The sequence below is a fragment of the Pseudorca crassidens genome, chromosome 4, assembly GCF_039906515.1.
Source record: "Pseudorca crassidens isolate mPseCra1 chromosome 4, mPseCra1.hap1, whole genome shotgun sequence".
Taxonomy (NCBI): domain Eukaryota; kingdom Metazoa; phylum Chordata; class Mammalia; order Artiodactyla; family Delphinidae; genus Pseudorca; species Pseudorca crassidens.
The window spans coordinates 36545577-36570753 of NC_090299.1; the positions used below are offsets into that span (position 1 = coordinate 36545577).

The following is a 25177-nucleotide window of genomic DNA, read 5'->3' on the forward strand; positions in this document are numbered from 1 at the left end:
GTTCAGAGAACTTGGATTTAAATCCTCCTCTGCCTCTAACAGCCCTGTGGCAGTGAGCGAATGATCTGCTTTCCCGAGCCTCAGTTTTCCCATCTCTACTATGGGGGCACTAACACGACTCCTCTCACAGGGCATGTAAGGACTAAACGAGCAGAGCCCCCATATAACATTCCCCCAACCAGTGCTGGCTGCCGTCATCATAATTCCTTCATTAAAGGTGACTGGCGCTGACCACATGCAAGGCTCGACTCTGTGTCTCGGAGGATTCCGAGTGAGTTTAGCTGAATGCCAGCCTCAGAAGGAGGGCGCCACGACCCACTGCCCATGCTGAACTCGAGCTTATCAGAACACAAACAACAGGGCCTGCCCCTCCATTTCTGATTCAGCAGGTCTGCGGGTGGAGCCTGAGAATCCGCATTTCCAACAAGTTCCCGGGGGATGCTGGTCCAGGAACCACCTTGGAGAACCACTGCTTTATTCTACTAGCAACTACTAGCTCCCAGGAAAAGTCAGGAGACGCCCAATGTCTTAAAGGTCAGTGAGTTAAAAGATGATTCGTAAAATTTTTGAAGAGCTATATGCATTAAATATTTCTAATTACTAGAAGCTTGTTGTGGAGTGAAAAGAGCCTGTGGGCTTTGTTGTCACAGACGTGACTAAAAGCCACCCTGTCCAGCGGCTTTGTGATCTTGCTGCAGGATGGTGAGAGTGTTTACGATGAGGCATTAGAGCACCACTGACTTTACTATTTCCACCACTGTCCCGCCATTCGTTTTCTCATTCCTTAATCTGCTGGTCTGCCTGTTACTGCGCTGAGTGCCCAGCTCCCTGGCCAGGTGGGCTGGCGGCTGCCCCCTTACCTTCTTCAGCAGGGCGACCATGCCCTTGCACCACGTGGAGGAGTAGTGGACACGCTCCACCTTGAAGATGTTGAGGATCTCATCGATGGGGGTGGCCGAGTGGATTTCATATGGCCTCTGCAACCAAAGGACAACAGGCGGCGTCAGAGAGAGAGACCCCACGTGGTTAAAACAGACATAGAGAACACACTTGTGGTTGCCAAGAGGGAGGGGGAGGGGGAGGGATGGAGTGGGAGTTTGGAGGGGTGGGATGAATTAGGAGATTGGGATTGACATATATACATTATTGATACCATGTATTAAATAGATAACTAATGAGAACCTACTGTATAACACAGGGAACTCTACTCAGTGCTCTGTGGTGACCTAAATGGGAAGGAAATCCAAAAATGAGGGGATATATATGTATGTATAGCTGATTCACTTTGCTGTACAGTAGAAACTAGCACAACATTGTAACGCAATTATACTCCAATAAATATTTTTAAAAAATAATAAAATAAAGTCAGCTCTGTGCCTTTAAGCTCCAGGCTTAGCCTTAATCTGTTTGTGTGGTTGTGGAGAAACCCAGGTCCTTCGACAAGAATACTGGCACATATTAAGATCCATATTCATCTGCGTCAGGTAAAGAGTTCTACTGATGCTCGGTTCTCACTCATTGGCCTTAGGATGTCTTGACTCAGAAAACCAAGTGGTCTTTATAAGGTAAAGTAATTACATGTTCTGCTGGTGAAAGTGATTTTGGCAGCAGGGCACTGGATATACTCATTATAGAGTGGAGGTGCATCTCTATTCCAGGAAACTCAGTTTACAAAGATGGCCAATGTACCGAGAAATGGAAGAAACAGGAAAAGAACTGTGGTAGACCTGTTATTTTATTTAAAAAAATTTTTTATGTCTTTATTGGAGTATAATTGCTTTACAATGGTGTGTTAGTTTCTGTTTATAACAAAGTGAATCAGTTATACATATGTTCCCATATCTCCTCCCTCTTGCGTCTCCCTCTCTCCCACCCTCCCTATCCCACCCATCCAGGTGGTCACAAAGCACCGAGCTGATCTCCCTGTGCTATGCGGCTGCTTCCCACTAGCTATCTATTTTATGTTTGGTAGTGTATATATGTCCATGTCACTCTCTCACTTTGTCACAGCTTATCCTTCCCCCTCCCCGTATCCTCAAGTCCATTTTCTAGTAGGTCTATGTTTTCACTCCCGTCTTACCCCTAGGTTCTTCATGACATTTATTTTTCTTAGATTCCATATATATGTGTTACCATATGGTATTTGTCTTTATCTTTCACTCTGTATGACAGACTCTAGGTCCACCCACCTCACTACAAATAACTCAATTTTGTTTCTTTTTATGGCTGAGTAATATTCCATTGTATATATGTGGTACAGCTTCTTTATCCATTCATCCAATGATGGGCACTTAGGTTGTTTCCATCTCCTGGCTATTGTAAATAGAGCTGCAATGAACATTTTGGTACATGACTCTTTTGAATTATGGTTTTCTCAGGGTATATGCCCAGTAGTGGGATTGCTGGGTCATATGGTAGTTCTTTTTGTAGTTTTTTAAGGAACCTCCATACTGTTCTCCATAGTGGCTGTACCAATTCACATTCCTACCAGCAGTGCAAGAGTGTTCCCTTTTCTCCACACCCTCTCCAGCATTTATTGTTTCTAGATTTTTTGATGATGGCCATTCTGACCGGTGTGAGATGATATCTGATTGTAGTTTTGATTTGCATTTCTCTAATGATTAATGATGTTGAGCATTCTTTCATGTGTTTGTTGGCAATCTGTATATCTTCTTTGGAGAAATGTCTATTTAGGTCTTCTGCCCATTTTTGGATTGAGTTGTTTGTTTTTTTGTTATTGAGCTGCATGAGCTGCTTGTACATTTTGGAGATTAATCTTTTGTCAGCTGCTTCATTTGAAAATATTTTCTCCCATCCTGAGGGTTGTCTTTTGGTCTTGTTTATGGTTTCCTTTGCTGTGCAAAAGCTTTGAAGTTTCATTAGGTGCCATTTGTTTATTTTTGTTTTTATTTCCATTTCTCTAGGAGGTGGGTCAAAAAGGATCTTGCTGTGATTTATGTCATAGAGTGTTCTGCCTATGTTTTCCTCTAAGAGTTTGATAGCTTCTGGCCTTATATTTAGGTCTTTAGTCCATTTTGAGATTAATTTTGTGTATGGTGTTAGGGAGTGTTCTAATCTCATACTTTTACATGTACCTGTCCAGTTTTCCCAGCACCACTTATTGAACAGGCTGGCCTTTCTCCACTGTACATTCCTGCCTCCTTTATCAAAGATAAGGTGACCATATGTGCATGGGTTTATCTCTGGGCTTTCTATCCTGTTCCATTGATCTATATTTCTGCTTTTGTGCCAGTACCATACTGTCTTGATTACTGTAGCTTTGTAGTATAGTCTGAAGTCAGGGAGCCTCATTCTTCCAGCTCCATTTTTCGTTCTCAAGATTGCTTTGGCTATTCGGGGTCTTTTGTGTTTCCATACAAATTGTGAAATTTTTTGTTCTAGTTCTGTGAAAAATGCCAGTGGTAGTTTGATCGGGATTGCATTGAATCTGTAAATTGCTTTGGGTAGTAGAGTCATTTTCACAATGTTGATTCTTCCAATCCAAGAACATGGTATATCTCTCCATCTATTTGTATCATCTTTAATTTCATTCATCAGTGTCTTATAATTTTCTGCATACAGGTCTTTTGTCTCCTTAGGTAGGTTTATTCCTAGGTATTTTATTCTTTTTGTTGCAATGGTAAATGGGAGTGTTTTCTTGATTTCACTTTCAGATTTTTTTATCATTAGTGTATAGGAATGCCAGAGATCTCTGCTTTAATTTTGTATCCTGCTACTTTACCAAATACATTGAGTAGCTCTAGTAGTTTTCTGGTAGCATCTTTAGGATTCTCTATGTATAGTATCATGTCACCTGCAAACAGTGACAGCTTTACTTCTTCTTTTCCGATTTGGATTCCTTTTATTTCCTTTTCCTCTCGGATTGCTGTGGCTAAAACTTCCAAAACTATGTTGAATAAGAGTGGTGAGAGTGGGCAACCTTGTCTTGTTCCTGATCTTAGTGGAAATGCTTTCTGTTTTTCACCATTGAGGATGATGTTGGCTGTGGGTTTGTCATATATGGCCTTTATTATGTTGAGGAAAGTTCCCTCTATGCCTACTTTCTGCAGGGTTTTTACCATAAATTGGTGTTGAATTTTGTGAAAAGCTTTCTCTGCATCTATTGAGATGATCATATGGGTTTTCTCCTTCAATTTGTTAATATGGTGTATCACGATGATTGATTTCCGTATATTGAAGAATCCTTGCATTCCTGGAATAAACCCCACTTGATCATGGTGTATGATCCTTTTAATGTGCTGTTGGATTCTGTTTGCTCATATTTTGTTGAGGATTTTTGCATCTATGTTCATCAGTGATATTGGCCTGTAGTATTCTTTCTTTGTGACATCTTTGTCTGGTTTTGCTATCAGGGTGATGGTGGCCTCGTAGAATGAGTTTGGGAATGTTCCTCCCTCTGCTATATTTTGGAAGAGTTTGAGAAGGATAGGTGTTAGCTCTTCTCTAAATGTTTGATAGAATTTGCCTGTGAAGCCATCTGGTCCTGGGCTTCTGTTTGTTGGAAGATTTTTTTTTTTTTTTTTTTTTTGCGGTACGCAGGCCTCTCACTGTTGTGGCCTCTCCCGTTGCGGAGCACAGGCTCTGGACGCAGAGGCCCAGCGGCCGTGGCTCATGGGCCTAGCCGCTCCGCGGCATGTGGGATCCTCTCGGACCAGGGCACGAACCCATGTCCCCTGCATCAGCAGGCGGACTCTCAACCACTGCGCCACCAGGGAAGCCCTTGTTGGAAGATTTTTAATCACAGTTTCAATTTCAGTGCTTGTGATTGGTTTGTTCATATTTTCTATTTCTTCCTGTTTCAGTCTTGGCAGGTTGTGCATTTCTAAGAATTTGTCCATTTCTTCCAGGTTTTCTATTTAATTGGCATAGAGTTGCTTGTAGTACTCTCTCATGATCTTTTGTATTTCTGCAGTGTCAGTTGTTACTTCTCCTTTTTCATTTCTAATTCTATTGATTTGAGTCTTCTCCCTTTTTTCTTGATGAGTCTGGCTAATGGTTTATCAATTTTGTTTATCTTCTCAAAGAACCAGCTTTTAGTTTTATTGATCTTTGCTATCGTTTCCTTCATTTCTTTTTCATTTATTTCTGATCTGATCTTTATGATTTCTTTCCTTCTGCTAACTTTGGGGTTTTTTTGTTCTTCTTTCTCTAATTGCTTTAGGTGCAAGGTTAGGTTGTTTATTCGAGATGTTTCCTGTTTAAGGTAGGATTGTATTACTATAAACTTCCCTCTTAGAACTGCTTTTGCTGCATCCCATAGGTTTTGGGTTGTCGTGTCTCCACTGTAATTTGTTTCTAGGTATTTTTTGATTTCCTCTTTGATTTCTTCAGTAATCACTTCGTCATTAAGTAGTGTATTGTTTAGCCTCCATGTGTTTGTATTTTTTTACAGAATTTTTCCTGTAATTGATATCTAGTCTCATAGTGTGGTCGGAAAAGATACTTGATACAATTTCAATTTTCTTAAATTACCAAGGCTTGATTTGTGACCCAAGATATGATCTATCCTTGAGAATGTTCCATGAGCACTTGAGAAAAATGTGTATTCTGTTGTTTTTGGATGGAATGTCCTATAAATATCAATTAAGTCTATCTTGTTTAATGTATCATTTAAAGCTTGTGTTTATTTATTTCCATTTTGGATGATCTGTCGATTGGTGAAAGTGGTGTGTTAAAGTCCCCTACTATGAATGTGTTACTGTTGATTTCCCCTTTTATGGCTGTTAGTATTTGCCTTATGTATTGAGGTGCTCCTATGTTGGGTGCATAAATATTTACAATTGTTATATATTCTTGGATTGATCCCTTGATCATTATGTAGTGTCCTTCTTTGTCTCTTCTAATAGTGTTTATTTTAAAGTCTATTTTGTCTGATATGAGAATTGCTACTCCAGCTTTCTTTTGATTTCCATTTGCATGGAATATCTTTTTCCATCCCCTCACTTTCAGTCAGTATGTGTCCCTAGGTCTGAAGTGGGTCTCTTGTAGACAGCATATATATGGGTCTTGTTTTTGTATCCATTCAGCCAGTCTGTGTCTTTTGGTGGGAGCATTTAATCCATTTACATTTAAGGTAATTATCGATATGTATGTTCCTATTCCCATTTTCTTAATTGTTTTGGGTTTGTTATTGTAGGTCTTTTCCTTCTCTTGTGTTTCTTGCCTAGAGAAGTTCCTTTAGCATTTGTTGTAAAGCTGGTTTGGTGGTGCTGAACTCTCTCAGCTTTTGCTTGTCTGTAAAGGTTTTAATTTCTCCATCAAATCTGAATGAGATCCTTGCTGGGTAGAGTAATCTTGGTTGTAGGTTTTTCTCCTTCATCACTTTAAATATGTCCTGCCAGTCCCTTCTGGCTTTAAGAGTTTCTGTTGAAAGATCAGCTGTTAACCTTATGGGGATTCCCTTGTGTGTTATTTGTTGTTTTTCCCTTGCTGCTTTTAATATGTTTTCTTTGTATTTAATTTTTTACAGTTTTATTAATATGTGTCTTGGCGTGTTTCTCCTTGGCTTTATCCTGTATGGGACTCTCTGTGCTTCCTGGGCTTGATTAACTATTTCCTTTCCCATATTAGAGAAGTTTTCAACTATAATATCGTCAAATATTTTTTCAGTCCCTTTCTTTTTCCTTCTTCTTCTGGGACCCCTATAATTCGAATGTTAGACAGCCCCCAGACTGTCTTTCTGACTGCTGGTCAGTCTAAGATGTTTGCTGTGTCAGCCTCAGCTGCCCTTCCCGGTCTCTGCTCACACGGTTTCCCAAGCAACTCATATATGATCCCCCTTAACGCTTCCTCCCTCAGAAATTCTTCCCTGCTCCCCTAAGAGCAGTCATCAGCATTGTCTCTGCAGCTACCTGTCTCAGAATCATCACCGCGTGCACATTTATGTAGCAGTCAGCATCCCTCCTGTGTGCTGGACGCCGCGTGTGCTCCGCCTACATTTGCTCCTGGAATCCCCATGGTGACCCCGCAGGCCGGCCTCATCATCCCCATTTCATGAAGGAGGAAGCCAGGGCTCAGATGAGTTAAGTGACTAAGGCAGAATCATAGCATCAAGGCACACGGGGTGTGGATGGGAGCCCGGACCTCTGCCCACCGGGCCAGGGACCTCCCCACTAACCGTCAGCAGCCACATGTGACTCAGCTCCTCTCCCAGGGCCTGTCTCCACCTTGAGAGGTGCTAAGTTGGAAAGGATGCAGACCTGCCAGCAGGCCCCCCGCATGGGAATCAGAGAGACCAGGGGAGGGGAGCTGACATTGACCGAGTGCCGACCCTTTATCGGTCACAGAGCTGGGTAATTTGCATCGTCAGAATCACTTAATATTCACAGCCACCCTGTTGGGTAGGTGTTACTATTATTATTATTTTTTCAGTTAACAGATGAGGATTCTGAGCATTTGGTCTGTCTATTGGCCTTGGTTAAGATCACAGACAAGGTGCCTGGTAGAGCCAGGGTTTGAACCTGTGAATTCTTCTAAGATCCTCTTTCTGTGTTACGAGGAGGCAGCTTTCAGTTGAGTAAGAGGAAAATCTTTCTAGCCATTAGGGCTTTTAAAAAAATGAAACACGTTCTTTCTGGATATAAGAGCCCTGTGCATGCGGAGGAAAACCAGTGGCCAGGTGGGTGACACTGCCAGGGAAACCACCAAGGAGCCTGGTAGGTGGGGAAACAGGCACTGGTCTAAGACCTTTAAGTCCCTTCTCTGGGTCAGTGGATGAGAAACCTCCCTCTCCTCTATGTTCCCATGGGGTTCTCTCCAGGGGGTGTGGTCACAGTCCCTGAGACAACTGTGCTCAAAAGGGAACTCTCCAGGTGGTGCTTTCTTTCTTTTTTTTTTTTTTTACATCTTTATTGGAGTATAATTGCTTTACAATGGTGTGCTACTTTCTGCTTTATAACAAAGTGAATCAGTTATACATATACATATGTTCCCATCTCTCTTCCCTCTTGCGTCTCCTTCCCTCCCACCCTCCCTATCCCACCCCTCTAGGTGGTCACAAAGCACCGAGCTGATCTCCCTGTGCTATGCAGCTGCGTGGTGCTTCTTGAGTCTTTTTTTTTTTTTTACTTAGCAGGTCTCAGGGTGAGAACTGAGATTCTTGTTTGGGCTCATAGGAAAGTTGGGTACAAGTTACTCCCCTCGTCTGGGCTACAGGATCCAAGCAGGCTCACAGAATTCTCTGCATTGAAATTTCAAGCCCACTGATGACTCTCCACTCCTCTGCTCTCCTGATAGAGCATTTCGGGAGAGATGTCTCTTTCTGCTCTAAGACCAGAGCATGCCTGGGTCCCTGGCTAACATACCATATTAATACCTTCAATCTCCCACCTTTCATTTCTAACGCTTTCCAACTCTATGATCTTACAATATGTGTTAGAAAATTCCCATCATGACTTTCATCTTTTGGAGGTAAGGAGCCCCCTGGATCCTGAGGGAATCAAGGAACAGGGGGGTGATCACCTATCAGGGATGCTGTCACTGACATGATGGAGGAATTTCAATGAGGAAGGATAACTTCTAAATTCACACAGTCCATGGAAAAATATGAGTGTTTTTCAGTATAGCTTTTGGACTAAATGTGATCGTTTCCAGGATTAAAAAAACAGAATCAACTATTTGCATAAACCCATTGTGTTTCAAGTCAAAGATGAACAGACCAAGATATCTGGGAGACAGTCACACCAACCCATAACAGGCATTCTTGTTCACTCTCTCCCCACACCAAAGCCCCGATCCCACCATGGGACCCTCCCTCTTCTATTAAAAGTGGCATTTGGATCCCTAAGCAGAAAACTCAGATACACTGAAAATGAAACGTTTTATTTTGAAGCCCTTGGGGCTTTCTGCCAAGTCATCATCTCTGACTGTTCTGACTTGTGTTCTGGCAGAGAATGCACTTTCTGCTGGCAAACAACCAATCATGCTTAGGTCAACTGCTTGCCAAGGTCATTCGTATGATTGATTCCGTGATAAACATCATCTGGTGATGTCTGTGTTCTCTGGTTCATACAAATATCATGGGGACCCTCATGTCCCCTCCTGGAGCATGTATATTAAAGAACCAGTACACGACAAAGGAACCAACCAGGGAGGTGGGGAGGGATGAATTGTTTTCATTCAGTGCCCGAGAAAACTCACAAGTTCATATACATATTTTTTGCTTTCTAACAACATCATGTACTGTAGTATGTGTTTGAGGAATTCAGGGGAAATCACTGAGATCAAGAGAGACCCCAGTTGCTTGAACCACACGGTGATAACTAATGACACTCACATAGCTTGTATGGTTTTCACACAGCTGCCATCATTCATTCCCTCATTCATTCCCGCCAGTTATCACTGTGCGCTGGGGGCTCCTGCCCTCAAGGGGCACCGTCTACCCGCCTTAATATGCATATATGCAGATGACCGTGAGACACTGTTAAAGCAGCATCCAGTGGGAGGAACTGACTCTCTACGCTGTGTGCTGGGTGCTGGAGCTATAAGGTGGGTAATACGCAAACTGAGTGTCCCAGTCTAGGGGTGCATCGATCCCAGGATAACTTCAGCACCACAGAATAGACTGAGAGGATGTTCCTATCCCCATTGTATGAAGGGGAAACCATGGTCCTGAGAGGTTAAATGGTGTCATTTTCAAATGATACTTGTGTAAAAAAAAAAAGCCTCGAAATTCGTTTGTCATAATTCTTTCTGCTAAAATAAAACTGAGTTATTAGTTGCCAAATAGCTCCATTAGTCATCTTCAGCTTTTAAATTTAAAAGAAATAAAACAAAAATACGTACTGAATGCCCCATTTTTATAGGACACTGAGCTAAGTATTCGGGGAAGGTTGGAACTAAAATAACAACAACAAAAAAACAAGCTGGAAAGCTGGGCACGGGCACGTCATGTTGTGGGTGGAAAGACGACAGCGTTGGAAATCATGACACCAAGATGCTTTGGGTGTTTGAGCTGCCACGGATCAGCTGCTGAGCTTCACACAAGACCCTCCCCCTCTGGACATCCCTGTCCCCGTGAGTAGAATGAGGGGCTGGACCAGAAGCTTGTTAAGAGCTTTCTACTGCTCAGGACCTTGGAGTTGGCACACGGGCAATCAGGACTGACACCCAGGACCGGCACGGTGCACATCCAGCGGCAGGGCCATTCCACCCCACCCAAGCCTGGTGGAAGCTGAGCCCCCCACTTCCACAGCCCTCGCGTTCACCACACAGGCGCACATCTTACCCAGCCCCGCAGCAGCTCATAGGCCGTGACACCCAGGGACCACCAGTCAACGGGGTAGGAGTACCCAGGGCCTCCGTCCACATACACCTGGAACACTTCCGGGGCTGCCAAAGACAGGACAAAAGAACATTACTGCACATCTCACTTTACACTCATTGCCTGTTACAGAGAGGACACGGGGCCAGGAACCCAGCTTTTTGGATGGCAAAGCCAGTACTCCATCTGCTATGCCACGTGGTTTCTGCACTCCGTAAGTCACGAGGTGGCTAGAGAACAAGGTGCAGGCATCACAGGAAACACCGGTGTGACACCTGGGACAGAATACAAATGGGGCAACCCAAGTGTGCTGTGGAGGGCGGTCTGTCGGGGAGGGTCAGGGAAAGTCTGGGGAGGAGGAGGGTTTGCTGGAGCATGAATCACGGTCACAGCCCGGGGATTAAAGTCTGAGTTAAGAAGAAGAAACTGCACCCCAAGGGGCTAAGAACCTTGCTAAATGTCATTCCGCTCTGGCCCCAACACCAGGTCAGGTGTCCCAGTAACTAGGATGCTCAGAGCCCCTTGTGCCTGGTGCCTGTCTCAGGTACGGTTTTATTTTAGCGTAGGTGGGATCGCATATGAAATATCCAGGATAAGTAAATGCACAGGGACAGAAGACAGATCGTGCGTTGCCAGGGGCCGGGAGGGGGGATGGGGAGCAACTGCTCACTGGGTTTCCTCTGCGGTGATGAATGTTCTGGAACTAGACAGAGGTGGTGGTTACACAGCATTGTGAATGTACTAAATGCCACTGTTTGAAAACAGTTCATTTTACGTTATGTGAATTTCACCTCAATAAATAAACAAGTGGAGGGTGGAGGCCCGCGGGTGATGGATCCTCACTCCTCAGGAAGCTGCAGCTGTTCCAGGGTCCCCCGGCCCTGCTGCTTCCTAAGCTAATGGGCGGTGGGTTCATCATTGCCTCACCCCCAACTCATCAGGCCAGGAGTTGCATCTCCAGCTCTAATTGTTCATATTGGCTTCCAGGAAAGTCTTGGGAAATGTGGATCATTTCTAGCAAATTAATTTGTAGATATAATTCCATTTTACAGGTGTCAGAGCAGCCAAACTCTCTCGCAGGGAACCAGGACATGCTGTGTTTAAAGACATCTCGACTCAATTTTCAGACTGGCATTCAGACGGCGTGGGATTGGGGAGGGCCAGATGAGGCAGATGAGGGCAGACATGGACGCTCGAATCTGGGCTCTGGATCGGCAGCTGGACCACTGAACCTGACCAGCGGGCAGATCTCAGCTGCCCTCTAGAGACCCTCTCCATTTACTTTGTATTTTCTAGCACTTTCACCCGAGGATTCTCCTTTCCTCTTCGCAACAACCCTCAGGGCCGTGTTATCATTTGACACATTTTACCGAAGAGGTTCAGAGTGGGACAGCGGTGCACAGGAAGTTACACAGCAGGGAGGTTCAGAGCTGAGGTGCGCCTTATACACTGGTCGAATCCCAGTTTGAAATAAGGTTCGTATCAACATTTGAGTACAGAAACATACCCAGTCTACGTTGGGGAAGATGTGATTGGGAGTTTGAGGAAATGTCCCTTTGGGTAATTTGAGCTTCCCAAAGGAAGCAACATGGTGTAATGGGAAACAGGAAGAAGGTCAGTGGGGCTGGAGCTGAATTAACAAGTTCTATTTGCCTCAGTTTTGTAAAACATGAACAAGAATCAACAGTGTGTTCATAGGGTTCTTATGAGGATTAAGGAACAACGCAGGCTGAGAGCTAAGCCGGATGCCTGGCTGGTCTATTGTGAGTGTTCTGGGAATCTTGGGCATGGTTTTTATTACTAGAATTGTCATTCAAACCTCCTCTTCTGACCGTGCTCAGCCTCGCCACGGTCCACGCAGTCAGCCTGGGAGGCGTGCTAAACTTCATCGTCCTCAGCCTCATGACTACCAGTCTACAGACCCGCTGAGTTTGGCATTTCCAGTATCTTTCTGTCTGCCCCTTCCTATCGATCCTAGATCAACCTGAATGCAAAGGTGGCAATCATACCTGTTCATTAAACATCTAGTGAGAAAATATTTGATTTCCTAGCAGCTCCAGGCACTGAGCTGTGCTATTCTGCATCCCACTGGGAGCCTGAGGCTGAGCTCCAACCCAGAGGGGCTTCCTTCCCTGCACCCCAGTCTGTGTACTTGTCCTTCTTCCCTCCGTGCTGAGGGTTCCAGGACAGAAGGAGCCACATCATGCTGGTCTGTGCATGTGTAGATGTAATTCTACAGAACCAGGGCCTCGACAGCTGCTGGCCCAGCCCATGTGCTCAGTGAGAGAGGCAGGGACATGCCCAGGAGTGCAGGCGAGGCTGCGTGCCCAGGTGTCCCCATAAATCCTTGTGGTGCCTGGCAGCCCCATGCCCATCTGGAATTCAGGGTAGAAGCAGCAGCTGACCAATTCTGTCCTGGCTGTTGTGACCAACCAAGTGACAAACGTCTGCAGCCTGTGACCCCACTCCCAGAGAAGGTGACAGTCTCTCCTCCCTTGCACAGCTGGGGCTGAGAGAACATAAACAACCTTTATGTCACAATCCATATGCCACCAGAACGGCTGCTTTAGTGGCCTGGATCAGTGCTTAGAGGCGAGGGCATCATATAGGATTAGAGCTTGAAGGACAGGTACAAGACACAGACCTGTCACCATCATTTCATCATGAATGAATGAGTATGGAAACTAGTTTGCCAGGTGCTTTGTTAAGGATTTTACACGTACTCCTTCTCTTCATCCTCCCAACCGCCCAATAAAACAAGCCTACAATGATCTCCACATTCCAGATGAAGAGGCAGAGACATGAAGGGGTGTAGTTGGGTGAAGTGTCCCCAAAAGATATGTCCACGTACCTGTGAACGGGGCCTTATTTGGAAATAGGGACTTTGCAGATGTCATTAATACAGACGTCAGGATAAAGCCATCCCGGATTCAGGGTGGACCCTTCCTAGATTCAATGGCTGATGCCTTTCTAAGAGAAAGAAGAGGTGGATTTGAGAGAAAGAGAGAAAGCCGTGGGAGGAGGCAGAGCCTGGAGGGATGCGGCCACAAGCCAAGGAAGCCCTGGAGCCCCCGGAAGCTGGAAGAGCCTCTCCTACACCTCCGAGGGAGCACGGCTCTGCAGACACCTTGATATTGAACTACTGGCTTCCAGAACTGTGAGTGAATGAACTTCTGTTGCTCCAAGCCACCACATTTGTGGGACTTTGTTGTGCAGCCCTAGGAAACTAGTAAGAGGGGCTGGGAACTTGCTCCAGGTCAGCCAGCTGGGATGGCAGAGCTGGGATTAGCCTCTCTCAGTATCTGATTCCAAAGTCCTTTCTCCTATACTGAGGTGACTTCCAGGGGTGATGGACTTACCTGAGGATGGGTCCTGATGAAAGCTGCTACCTTCCTTCCCTCTGTCCCAGAGCCTGGCACTCAGCCAAGTACATGGTAGGCACTTAATCAATGCATGTCAATTTCACCCTGGGGCCATACAGCTGGTCCAGCACATTGCTTGCCTGCTTCAGAAGTAGAGACAGCTCACAGCCTAGGACCGTCAGCACAGCAGAGGTGCAGGGTCCCTTGGAAACCGTCTTGTCATCGTCCCCTCTGTGTTAGAATTGGCCACCGGGCTTGAGAGGCGAGAGTGGCTTGCCTCGGCCACAACTCACCAACTCAGGGCTCAAGTCAGAACTCCTGGTCCTGACTTCCAGGTTCAGGGAGTTCCCATTATTGGAACAGTTAAATTCAGCCATCAATGCCGGATGACTCTCCCTCCTCAGCTCCTGTATCCCCTTCCTCCTCTTCGCCAACACATGGCCCTTGTTCAGATCCCCATTCCTTCCTCCTGGTCTCCTGCACTAGCTTCTCCACCCGTCCTCTGGCTTCCAGAGTCTCCTTCTCCAGTCCGTCCTTGCTTCTGGGGGAGTTAGCTTTCTGATATGCAACTCAGACCACGGCAGTACCCTGCCTCAAGGTCTTCCTATCACGATGGCTGTTTCACAATCTGTATTCCCAGGAATGCCACCAGCCATGTTAGGCTCATAGATTTTGGAGGAGAAATGATTCTGAGGTCAAACATGTCCGGGAAATGACGAGGTTCAATTGCGTTCTTTCTTGTAGACTTCTTAGCGCCTTTAATGACTCAATAGCAAGCATGGTTTGGAAATTTATTAGACTTGATCCTGGAATCTTTTTGATTTTTCAGTGGAACAGTACAAAGTACTAGGGCTGGAAACCCATGTGGCCTAGAGGGTGGTTTAAATTCTGTAGCCCCTCAGCTCCTACCTGTAGATCTTCTAAGCTGTATTATGGCCCAAGAGTTGCCCATGGCCACCTTGGGCTCCAGCTGCACACGCTGCTTGCCGTTCCTAGAACACCCTGTCTGTCTATCTGTCTCTTTTCCTCTCCCCTAATCCACCAGGTTCTCTCACAAAGGGTGCAGCTTCAGAGTTACCACTTCTAGGAACCGAATACGTACCATTCTGCAGGCTTCTTTACATCTGTCATGTATTCCTCAAAATACATCTCTGCTATTATCATTTTCTTATCATTCCCCTCCCTCCAGACTAGATTACAGCTTCCTCTTTATCCTCACCTCCCCCAGGCATCTCTTGATCTTTACATTCCGGCTGCATTTTTGCTTATTTGTTTGCTTCTTGCTAGACTTTAAGCTCCCTGAGGGCAGGGACGGTCATGTTCTCCCTGGCTCCCCAAGTCTTGCCTGGCATGAAGAAGACATGTGGGCAAGGTTTGTTGACTGACTAAATAAATGAATGATCGTATATAAAAAAAAGCAAACAACACCAGTACAGCCCTCGCTATGTGTCAAGCCCTGTTCTAAGTTCTTGACACACTGCTAATAAAAATAGCTCATCTCTCTGGAGCATCTGTCATGCACCAAACTTTGTTTTAAGAGTTTAGCATTAAACTCATTTAATTTATTTAATCTAATTTAATTTAGTTAATTTACTAATTTAATTTACTTATTTAATTTACTAATTTATTTACTAATATAATTTAGTAATAAATTATAGTAGTAAAATAAATTTACTAATTTATTTAATTTACTAATTTAATTTAGTTTAGCATTTAACTCATTTAATCTTCACAATGACGTGCCATTTGGCTAGCTGCAGCTGAGTCTCACTGAGGAAAGGACCAGGAGGTTCTGGGCTGATGCTGGCAAGGCCAGGACTGGGGGTTCCCTGGAGCAGAGTGAGTGATGAAGGAACCCTGAAGGGGGAGCCCAGGACAGCAAACGACAAACCAAGCAGATAGCTGAAGTTGGCTATGGCCTCGCCCAGAAAGGATGTCCAGGGTTCAAGGTCTGGGTACACCTGCAGGGGTGATGGATAAATGAAATTTCCCAAGGTCTTCCAGAAAGAAAAACAACTAAAACTTCTTGCAATGCCCTGGTGGGGTAAGGGCCAACCCCGAATCTATTTTGAGCCATTGAAAATGCTCACTGTAACCATCATCGTCACGCACAAAACAGTCACGCAGAGCTTTCTCGGGCACAAAGGTTCCTTCATAATTACCCACACCCGTGCGCAAAGCACCCTAAGCCCCAGATGAAGAAACAGATGCACAGAGAGGTAAAGGGGCGAGTTCAGGGCCGTGGAGACAGCAAGTGGAAGAGCGTGGACTGGAAAGCTGCTCTTACCACTTTCAAGGGGCGCTCAATACAGCTGTTCCATTATTATCACGAGCAGTGGTTTTCTTTACAACACCAAGAGCTGCATTATTAATGGGGCCATTTGTTGAGCATCTACCATGTGCTAGAAGCTCTTCAAGTTTCTTTACATATGTTATTTACTCCTCAGGAAAGCTAACATTTATGGAACACTTTCTATAGTTTCACATGCATTATCTCATTTTATCCTCAGAAGGAACTTGAGAGGCGAGTACGATCATGATCTCCATCTGAGAAAGCCAGGCTTGGAGAGGTGACACAGCTACCGTGGCTCTGAGCCTCATTTGAACCCAGGCCTCCCCCATTCTCTGGGGTCATCCAGAATGACGACCAGACCTTGCCCTGTCTCCTTCACACTCCAGACATTACACCATCTTTATGTATATGCTGAAAATGAAAATGATGTATCATAAAACAGATATACATATACACACAATATATATACTCTATATGTTCTATACGCCAAACTCTCCATGGTCAATGCATTAAATCTGTGAATTCAATTGGAACGAAAATCAAGAGTATTTACGAAGGTCCGGGTATTCTAAAATTAGGAAATTAAGGTTTCAACATAGTCCAAAAGAAAAAAAAAAACATGTGGTTCGCCATTAACATGCACATTAATAAAAGCGGCTGTTGAATCGCATTCCCCAGCAACACCTGTTTCCTTCTCGCTACATCCCCAGGATCTTTCACGGTGTGCATGCATGTTGCACGGTCCATGGGTAGCTGTGAGCCCACGAATGAATACACTGGGGGGAAATCGGGCTGCACGGAAGCTGCTTCCCCAGCACGGCCAGTGGCATGGATAGATCAGCCCCACTTCCCACTAACCTTTTCTACCAGTAGCTGAGCAATTCTGTCAGTGCAGGTTTTAAATGGAAAGTGAGTCTGGATTCACAGAGAATTGGCCTTCCAGAAAAGCAAGAACATGGGGTGTCGCCTGAAAGAGATCACCCCGAGGCAATGTAAATATGCATGTGGTGGGCTTTGCCCCCTATCCTCACCACACAGAGTTTACTTCCTCATTAGACTAAAAATATGGAGAAAAACCACAGAAACCACCTAAGTTATAATTATTGGTCTGATGCGTTAGCTCTATGAATATTCCTGAAGGCTCTGATCGCTGCAGCGGACTGTGACAATGCTATTCAATGTCTAGCTTACAAGCTGACTGGCTTCCAGGATCGGTTTCTACAGGTAATTGCATCCTTCTGGACTGGGAACATAGAATTACCGCATTTCAGCCTAGAGGGGACCTTCAAGGTAATTTCCTTCCTCCCCTACCTTTTGTAGGTGAGGAAGCCGAAGCCTATTGGAGGAGTTCCATGGCTTCCAGCCCAGCTGGGACCAGAGCCCCGTTCTCCTGTCCACTGAGCCTTTCTGTGGCTCACATATCCTGGCTGGCAGGATGTGCCAGATCTGGACACCTCTACCTAGAAGCCCCACAGGCATGGCACATTCAATCTGTCCAAGCCAAACTCTCCCTCTCCAACTGCCCCTTCTCCTGCGTTCTCAGTCTCTGTTGATGGGCTGCTCAGTTGTGCAAGTCAGAAACGTGGGAGTCTCATGGACCCTGCCCCTCGTCCAGCCTATGTTTTGGATCATGTGATTAATTCTCAAGACTCATCATTTTTCCCTTCCAGAATCTTCCTCTCTTCTCTGGTCCTTTTTCACTTCTGCTTGGACTCATGACAGCTCCTCCCCTACCCCAGCCTGGGGCCCTGTAATCCCACTACACTTACTCCTCAAACACCTTTCTAAGTCAGTAGAATCAGTGGAACGGAGAGACGGAAGGTGTGAGTGTAGTGATTATTCAACCTGAACCTGAACCCCAGCTCCCAGGCTTACTGCCACAGTGGCCTCAGGCAAAATGCCTAACGTCTTATTTGTATCTTGGTTTTCCTCATCTGTAAAAAGGAATAATGATGTCTGCTACATCAAGTTATTGAGAAGAGAAAAGGAAGTTCCGTATGTATTTATTGAGCACAAAGTAAGTGCTCAATAAATGCAACCTAACATTGTTGTCATTGTATTATCATTCACATGTTCAAATCACTTAATTAAAATCTTTCCAAATTTTTCTATTTACTGTAGAATAATGGTCAAACTCCTTAGCATGAAAAATTCCTAAAAATAGGTTCCAACCTCCTCATATTTTGGCCACTATCTTTATTATACCCATTGGGCCAACTTCAAAGAATAGGACACACTTTATGTTTAATCTTCTATGACTTGCCTGGTAATCTTTACCCTATTTTTTATACTCATGAACTCCTACTCATACATCAAAACCCAGACCAAATTTTACACCTTCTGTGGAGTGTTCTTCAAGTCCCTTCCTGTTTCTCAGTTCCCTTCTTTTCCCCACTCTTGGCCAAGTACATCAGTGTTCTGGATTCTCACCAAACCCTTGTTGGTTCCTCCCTTGCAGCACTGATCATGCCGTACTGCAATTAAGGATATACATGTCCACCGTTCTCACTGGACTGTGAGCTCTTTGAATAGGGGTATGACTAAGTCAGGGCCAAAACGTCAGGGATTAGCACAAAGCTATATGTGAGTCATTTAGAACAAGGACTGACACAAAGCAAGTTCCAAATAGATGTGAGCTAGTTATTATTATATCAATTCATTATTGAATGGGAAATGAAATGCACACATAAATGAAAGACCAACTCACAAATGTACATGTTGTACATGTTCCCCAAATGATTCAAGAGCTCCATCATCATTCTTTGATTAGAGTGTGTGGAAAAGCTTTGGAAAGCAGAGATGAGCAGGGTGCCTGGCCTCTGTCTGGATCCCTTGGGGGCAATTCATGTTTCTTTGGCTTTTTATCTTGGCAAATGAACTCAGATATTAATTTGAGATGAAATGAATCTGCTGCATCAGTCTGATAATTTCTTTCTATCTGGTGATGCTAGTAGTGTTAATAGTAACAGAAGAGTCGTTTCATTAAGGTATGTAAGACGCTGCTCAGGTGTGGACCAGTAGGACCTCACCTGTCTGCATGAGAAAAGGAACAGCAGGGAAAGTTTAACTGGCTGAGAAGCTCTGATGAGGTACAGAAATTCATGACGCACCAGTACCAGAAAACTACTTCATGTTAAATGTGTCAGATTAAATTAGTAAATTAAAAAAAGAAGACCCTTGGAAAGTTTTCAGAGAGAATGATGGAAAGTGCTAACTGAAAGCACAGGGTTCTAACCCTGTGCATTTTACACAGTTAATATGTGAAATGGGTGATAAACATCTAAACAGCATGTTAGGCTGACGGAAAAGTTCATTTAGATAGTGCTACTCTCTTAAAGGATTCCAAGATCTCTGTTTATCTAAGGCCCATAATGTTCATTAAAATTTCCCACCGTCAAAAGCTTTGGTGGGTACACAAGTACCACGTGATCTGGCCCCGCCACGTCTCCAGGCTCACTCTCCTTGCCTACTTTGTTCAGGCCAATCTAGCTTCCTTATGGTTCTTTCGATGTGACAAGCTCCCTTTTGCCTCAGGGTCTAGGCAAAAAGTTGCTGTCTCCTGCAGTGCTTTGCCACCTGTTGTGCTGAACAACACCTACTCGTCCTTTAGAACCTAGCTGAAAAGTCACTTCCTCAGCAAAGTTATCCTGACCCCTCCAATCTAATCATCTATCCCATCAGCATCTCTCTTTTTCCACCATAATCCGTATAAAGACCTCAAACAATTCTACTCTGTTTAAAATACAGGAGTTGGAAAGAGTGTCACTCCCAGCCTAACAGTGAGAAAAAGCTAGATCATCTATGAAACCATAACTTTTCTTGAACTCAACTAGTCTGAAATTTAAGGAAAGACGGGTACCTTCAAGAAGGTTTGGGATGTGAATACTGGCTTACCTTGGGAAGAGCATGGGAAGAAAACAAGGCTGCCATAGAAGAGAGTAAGGAGACTTAAATTAAGATGCTTAATTTAACTGAATTGCTGAAGGTTGTATAAGAACTTAAGTGAGAGAATAGAACTACTGTTTGTCCAGATACAAGAGGAATTTGCATTACTCACAGACTCCTCTCTACATACCCTCACTGGGTACTCATAGCAAAGACTGGGCACAAAGCCTTTTCCTTATATGAAAAGGCAAAGGATAGAAAAGCCAAAATAATTTTGAAAAGAAGAAAAAAGTTGAAGGACTCTCACTACCTGATCTGAGTATTATTATGAAGTGAAAGCAAAAGTATGAGATTAGTCAAAGCATAAACAAGTAGATCAATGGAACAGAATAGAATCCAGAAACAGACCCATGCATTTATGGTCAACTGAGTTTTGATGAAGTTGCAAAGCCAGTGCAATAGAGAAAGAATCGTCTTTTCGACAAATGCTGGATGTAACAATTGGACAGCCCTTGTAAATCAATGAAAATTCACAACACATTCCAAAGTGAACCCAAAATGGCCTATAGTTCTAAATGTAAAACCCAAAAGTATAAAACTTCTACAAGAAAACAAGCAGAAAATCTTTGTGACCTCATGTGAGGGAGGAAAAGGTGTTTAGAATGACACCCCGTACATGATCAATAAATGAAAAATAAAAAATTGGACTTCATTTGAATTTAAAACATCTGCTTTTAAAAAGATGCTATTAAGGCAACAGAAAGACAAGCCACTGACTGGTGAAAATATTTGCAAATATATCTGGCAAAAGACTTATAACCAGAATATATAAAGAATTATGAGAACTTAATAATAAAAAAACAGATGACCCAATAAATTAATGGGCAATGATTTGAACAGATACTTCACAGAGAAGGTATGTGGATGGCAAATAAGCCAATGAAACTATATTCAAGAGTTTGTCAGTTTCTTAAAAAGTTAAACGTACATTTACATATGACCCAACAATCCCACTTCTATGTAATTATTCTAGAGAAGTAGAAACTTAAGTTTATATATAAACCTGTACGCAAATAGTTTATTTACAATTGTGTAAAACTGGAAACAACTCAAATGCCGTACAACTGGTGAATGGATAAACCAAACGTGTATATCCATCCAAAGGATTTCTACTCAGAAATCAAAAGGAAAGCTACTGATCCACACAACATGGCAAAACCTCAAATGCATTATTCTAAGTAAAAAAAGCCAGATTCAAAAGTTTGTAGAAATATGACTCTGTTTTTGTGACTTTCTGGAATAGTCAAAACGATAGGGATAGAAAACTGATCACTGGTTGCCAGGAACTGGGATGAGGGAATCTTGGAGGTGATGGAACTGTTTCTCCGTCTTCATTATGGTGGATTAATTTACTGGATTACATTAAAAGAGTGCATTTTACCGCATGAAAGTTGTTCCTCAAAAATAAGCATCTCGAACTATATATTTATCAGTTCGATGATTTGCAAAGTGATTGTCTCCCTCAAAAACAGCCAAACTGATGAGGGCAGGAATACTGCCTATTTGTTCACAGACGTGTTTTCAGCCCATAGAACACTGCCTGGCAGGTGGAAGGTGCTCAATAAATCTCTGCTGGATGGATGAATAGATGGATGGATGGATGGATGGATGGATGGATGGATGGATGGATGGATGGATTGCCAGGTTCTCAGGAAAGATATTGGGCCCTGGAGCCTCACTGGCCTGGGTCTGAATGCTGGCTCCGTCACTTTCTCTGGCACAGGGGTAGCAAACTTTACTTCCTTTAGCCTCCATCATTTCTACAAGGAAAGTACAAGCATGGCCATGGTGCCTCCACAGCCACCTGTGTTTGCTCACTGGGGAAAGGAACTCACATATGGTGAGTACGGACAGGGCACCGGCCCAATGATCTCCCAGGGCACCCACCACCCCCCAGCCGACCCAGCTCCTATCATGAATTAGGATTTGGTTGGGGTCTCTTTCCCCGATTAGACGGCAAACTCCATAAGGCAAGGGAATGTCTGATTTGGGTCTGGGCTCCCAGGACTTAACATATACTAAATAGTCTGAATAATGATAACAGCAACAATAATAGTATCAGTTACCAGTCTGATGCATCTACACTTGACTTTACGTTACGTACTTTCCATAGTTACATCATGAAATCCTCACAAACAATCTACTAAGGCAGATTGCATAACCATTAATCCCATTTCTCAGATGAGGACGCTGTCGGGTCTCGTGGTTTGACCTTCACCATGCTGGGCAGTTTAAGTGTATTACGTTGGCTAATGGGATTTGCCTAAGTTCACCCAGCCTCTAAGTGGAAGACACCCAAATCACCCCACGCTGAAGCCCACACTTCATCGAGACCCATTTCTGGCAAGCCCGATTGCCCATTTTCTTCTCCAAGGCCACCCATGAGGCCAATCCCGTGAGTCTCCAGCATTGGCCTTTCCACTGGTTCCGTGGCCCTTATCATGGCATTCAAGACCCTGGTACTTTGGCTTGTTTCGTCTCTCCCTCTCACCTCCTCTTGTTCTACAAGCTATAAAAAAATGGGAGTGCTAGGGTCTCCCAGCCCACCATGCTGCGTCACTCCTCTATGCCTTTGCTCGGACTGAAATGACCTTTCCTTATCCTCGCCTGGTAGGTGAGCTCTGAGCACACTCTGAGATTTTGACTCCTCAGATGGTCCCATTCTGGGGAATCCATCTTGACAGGGACCTGCTTAAATCCAGGCCTGCACAGCTCTCTGCCCCACAGATGTTGAGCCCCTTTGGCTCCGGAGAGCATGACTCACCCCTGTGCCCCAGTGCCTAACTCTGAGCCTCACACCTCTGAAACACTGTATTTGCTGAAAGAACACTCAGCTCTTCATTTCACCTCAGATGAATAAACTCTGAAGCCCCGGGAGGCTGCTGGAACATTTCTGACTTCTAATTTGTCACGTTTCAGAGAGTTTTTTTTTTTTTCTCTGTTGGTGAATTCCATCTGCTCTTTTAATGAATGAAAATTCAGTACTATGCAAATATTTCTTCTGGGATCATCCTTCGCGAGCAACCTTTGGGAGCTTACTCATCAGCCCATTCCCTGAATCCATGTTTGGAACATTCTGGGAACTTGTTATTGGGCCTTTGAACTGAACAGCTCAAGTGAACGAAATCAACAAACCTGCCACTTGATAGCAGGAATTTATAGCCCTGGGAACTGCAGGATGTGACCTGAATGAGAGAGTTTCCCTCTCACCCCCATTTTCCCCACCAACCTCCCACTGCTTGGCACTGCCAACCCCTACAGTCTCTGAAAATATATCCATTTGGTCAATCAGCTGTGCTCTCTAAATCCCATAAAAATCTCTCCTGTGCATTCGTTCACTAATTCAGGACTGAAGCTCCTTTAATTAGAAGGACACCAGAAGCCCTGAATCCTAGGTACAGCTGGGACAATACACTTTTTTCTTGTCTGAGAAATGTGACTTTCTGATACAAGAACTCAGTGTCAAAAAGGCAGCTTGGTACAGTGGCAAAAGCATGGACTTCAAAAGCAATGTAAGTGCCCATCAACAGATGAATGGATAAAGAAGATGTGGTACATATACATGATGGAATACTATTCAGCCATGAAAACAAATGAAATAATGCCATTTGCAGCAACATGGATGGACCTAGAGATTGTCATACTGAGTGAAGTTAGCCAGACAAATATCACATGATATCACTTATACATGAAATCTAAAAAAATGATACAAATGAAGTTATTCACAAAACAGAAGTAGACTCACAGACATAGAAAACAAACTATGGTTACCAAAGGGGAGGGGGGGAAGGGATAAGTTAGGAGTTTGGGATTAAGATATACACGCTACTACATATAAAATAGATAACCAACAAGGACCTATTATATAGTACAGGGAACTCTCCTCAATATCTTGTAATAACCTATAATGGAAGAGAATGTAAAAGAAGAATATATATATTTATACATATATATACATACACATATACACACGTATATATAAAATGAATCACTTTGCTGTACACCTGAAACTAACCCAATGACAGTAAATCAACTCTATTTCAAGAAAAAATTTTTTAAAAAGCATGGACTTCAGACCCAAATAGACATGGCTTCAAATTCTGGCTCCATCACTTGCTAGCTGTGTGACTCTGGGCAGGTTAGCTAACCTCTATGGGCCTCAGGTTACTCATATATAAAATGAAAGAGATGCAGAATTCTCATGTGGATCTTCTGGGGATTAAATGTAATGACAGACATCTGGTAGGGTCAAAATACATGTTGGTTTTCTTCTCCTTTTTGACAGTGGGGCCTCTGGGTCAACCTTGGTCTGCTTTCCCAGAGGCTGAGAGCCAGGACAGAGCTGCGTCAGAGATGAGTGGGAAGCCAGGGCATGAGGCTGAGGTAGCCCAGGAAAATCTGCTATGAACAGTGGCAAAGCAGGGGCAGAAAGGTCAGGGTTGGGAGAACATTGTCTTGAATTTCTCCAGTGGTCCAGAATCTACTTTCCTAGAGATCAATTTGCTTTTTGGAAATAGACTCAAGGCAGTGGGAACTAATTTATAGGATTATAGAGATGGCTCCAACTGGGAGATTCTTCTCTTATGTCACCTCTCTCCTCCATCCTCCCTCTGGAGATGATGACTCCTCTGGCCTCTACCTGCCCCTTCTGGCAAAATGCTCCTGGGCTTAGAATTGGTGTTCTTCTCTCCCGTGTCCTCCCTGGGGGATCCTGTCACTGCCGTGGCTTTGCTGCATCTCCGTGCCGGTAACTCCCCACGCACAGATGGAGTTCACATCACTCTCCAGTTGCTTGGAGTACATCTGAATGTCTTGAAGTACATCTGAATGTCTTGAAGTTCCTACAGACCTCACTTTCAAATTCATCCTTCCCACCGTCCCCCACACCTGCTCCTCCTGCGGTGTTCCCTGCACAGTGATCATCACTGTAATCCCCTCTACTGCTTGATTCGGAGGCCTGGAGACAGCCTTATCCCCTCCTTCACTGCCATTCTCCATCTCCATGTCTGATCTCTGTTGAATCTTAAAGCAAGGACCTCCTTGGATAGAACTGCCCCAGCTCTGGATCCTTCTGGAATGAGATTTCAGAAAGGTCGTCAACAGTGAAAGCCTTATTAAGGTCTGTATTCAGCATCCCAAGGGGATTCTGTGAAATGGACAGACCCACTCATTGTATACCCTCTGGTGTTCACACTGACTTGGGTCTGCTCTCACCACCAAGGTCAACTTGGGTAGGTCCCCTGACCTCTCTCAGCCCATTTCCTCAACTCTAAAATGGGAATAAATAATTGCACC

The 25177-nt window shown here is 44.1% G+C and overlaps 1 protein-coding gene across 1 annotated transcript in view; it reads right to left on the reverse strand.

Annotated features, from left to right (window-relative positions):
• Positions 1-25177, reverse strand: part of STK32B (serine/threonine kinase 32B) — a 340079-nt gene that overhangs the window by 25232 nt on the left and 289670 nt on the right. Inside the window, exons 7-8 of the mRNA XM_067735498.1 lie at positions 10247-10350; positions 861-977 (exon numbers count right to left, since the gene is read on the reverse strand). Coding sequence (XP_067591599.1) covers positions 861-977; positions 10247-10350 — 221 coding nt within the window. The remainder of the gene's footprint in view (positions 1-860; positions 978-10246; positions 10351-25177) is intronic.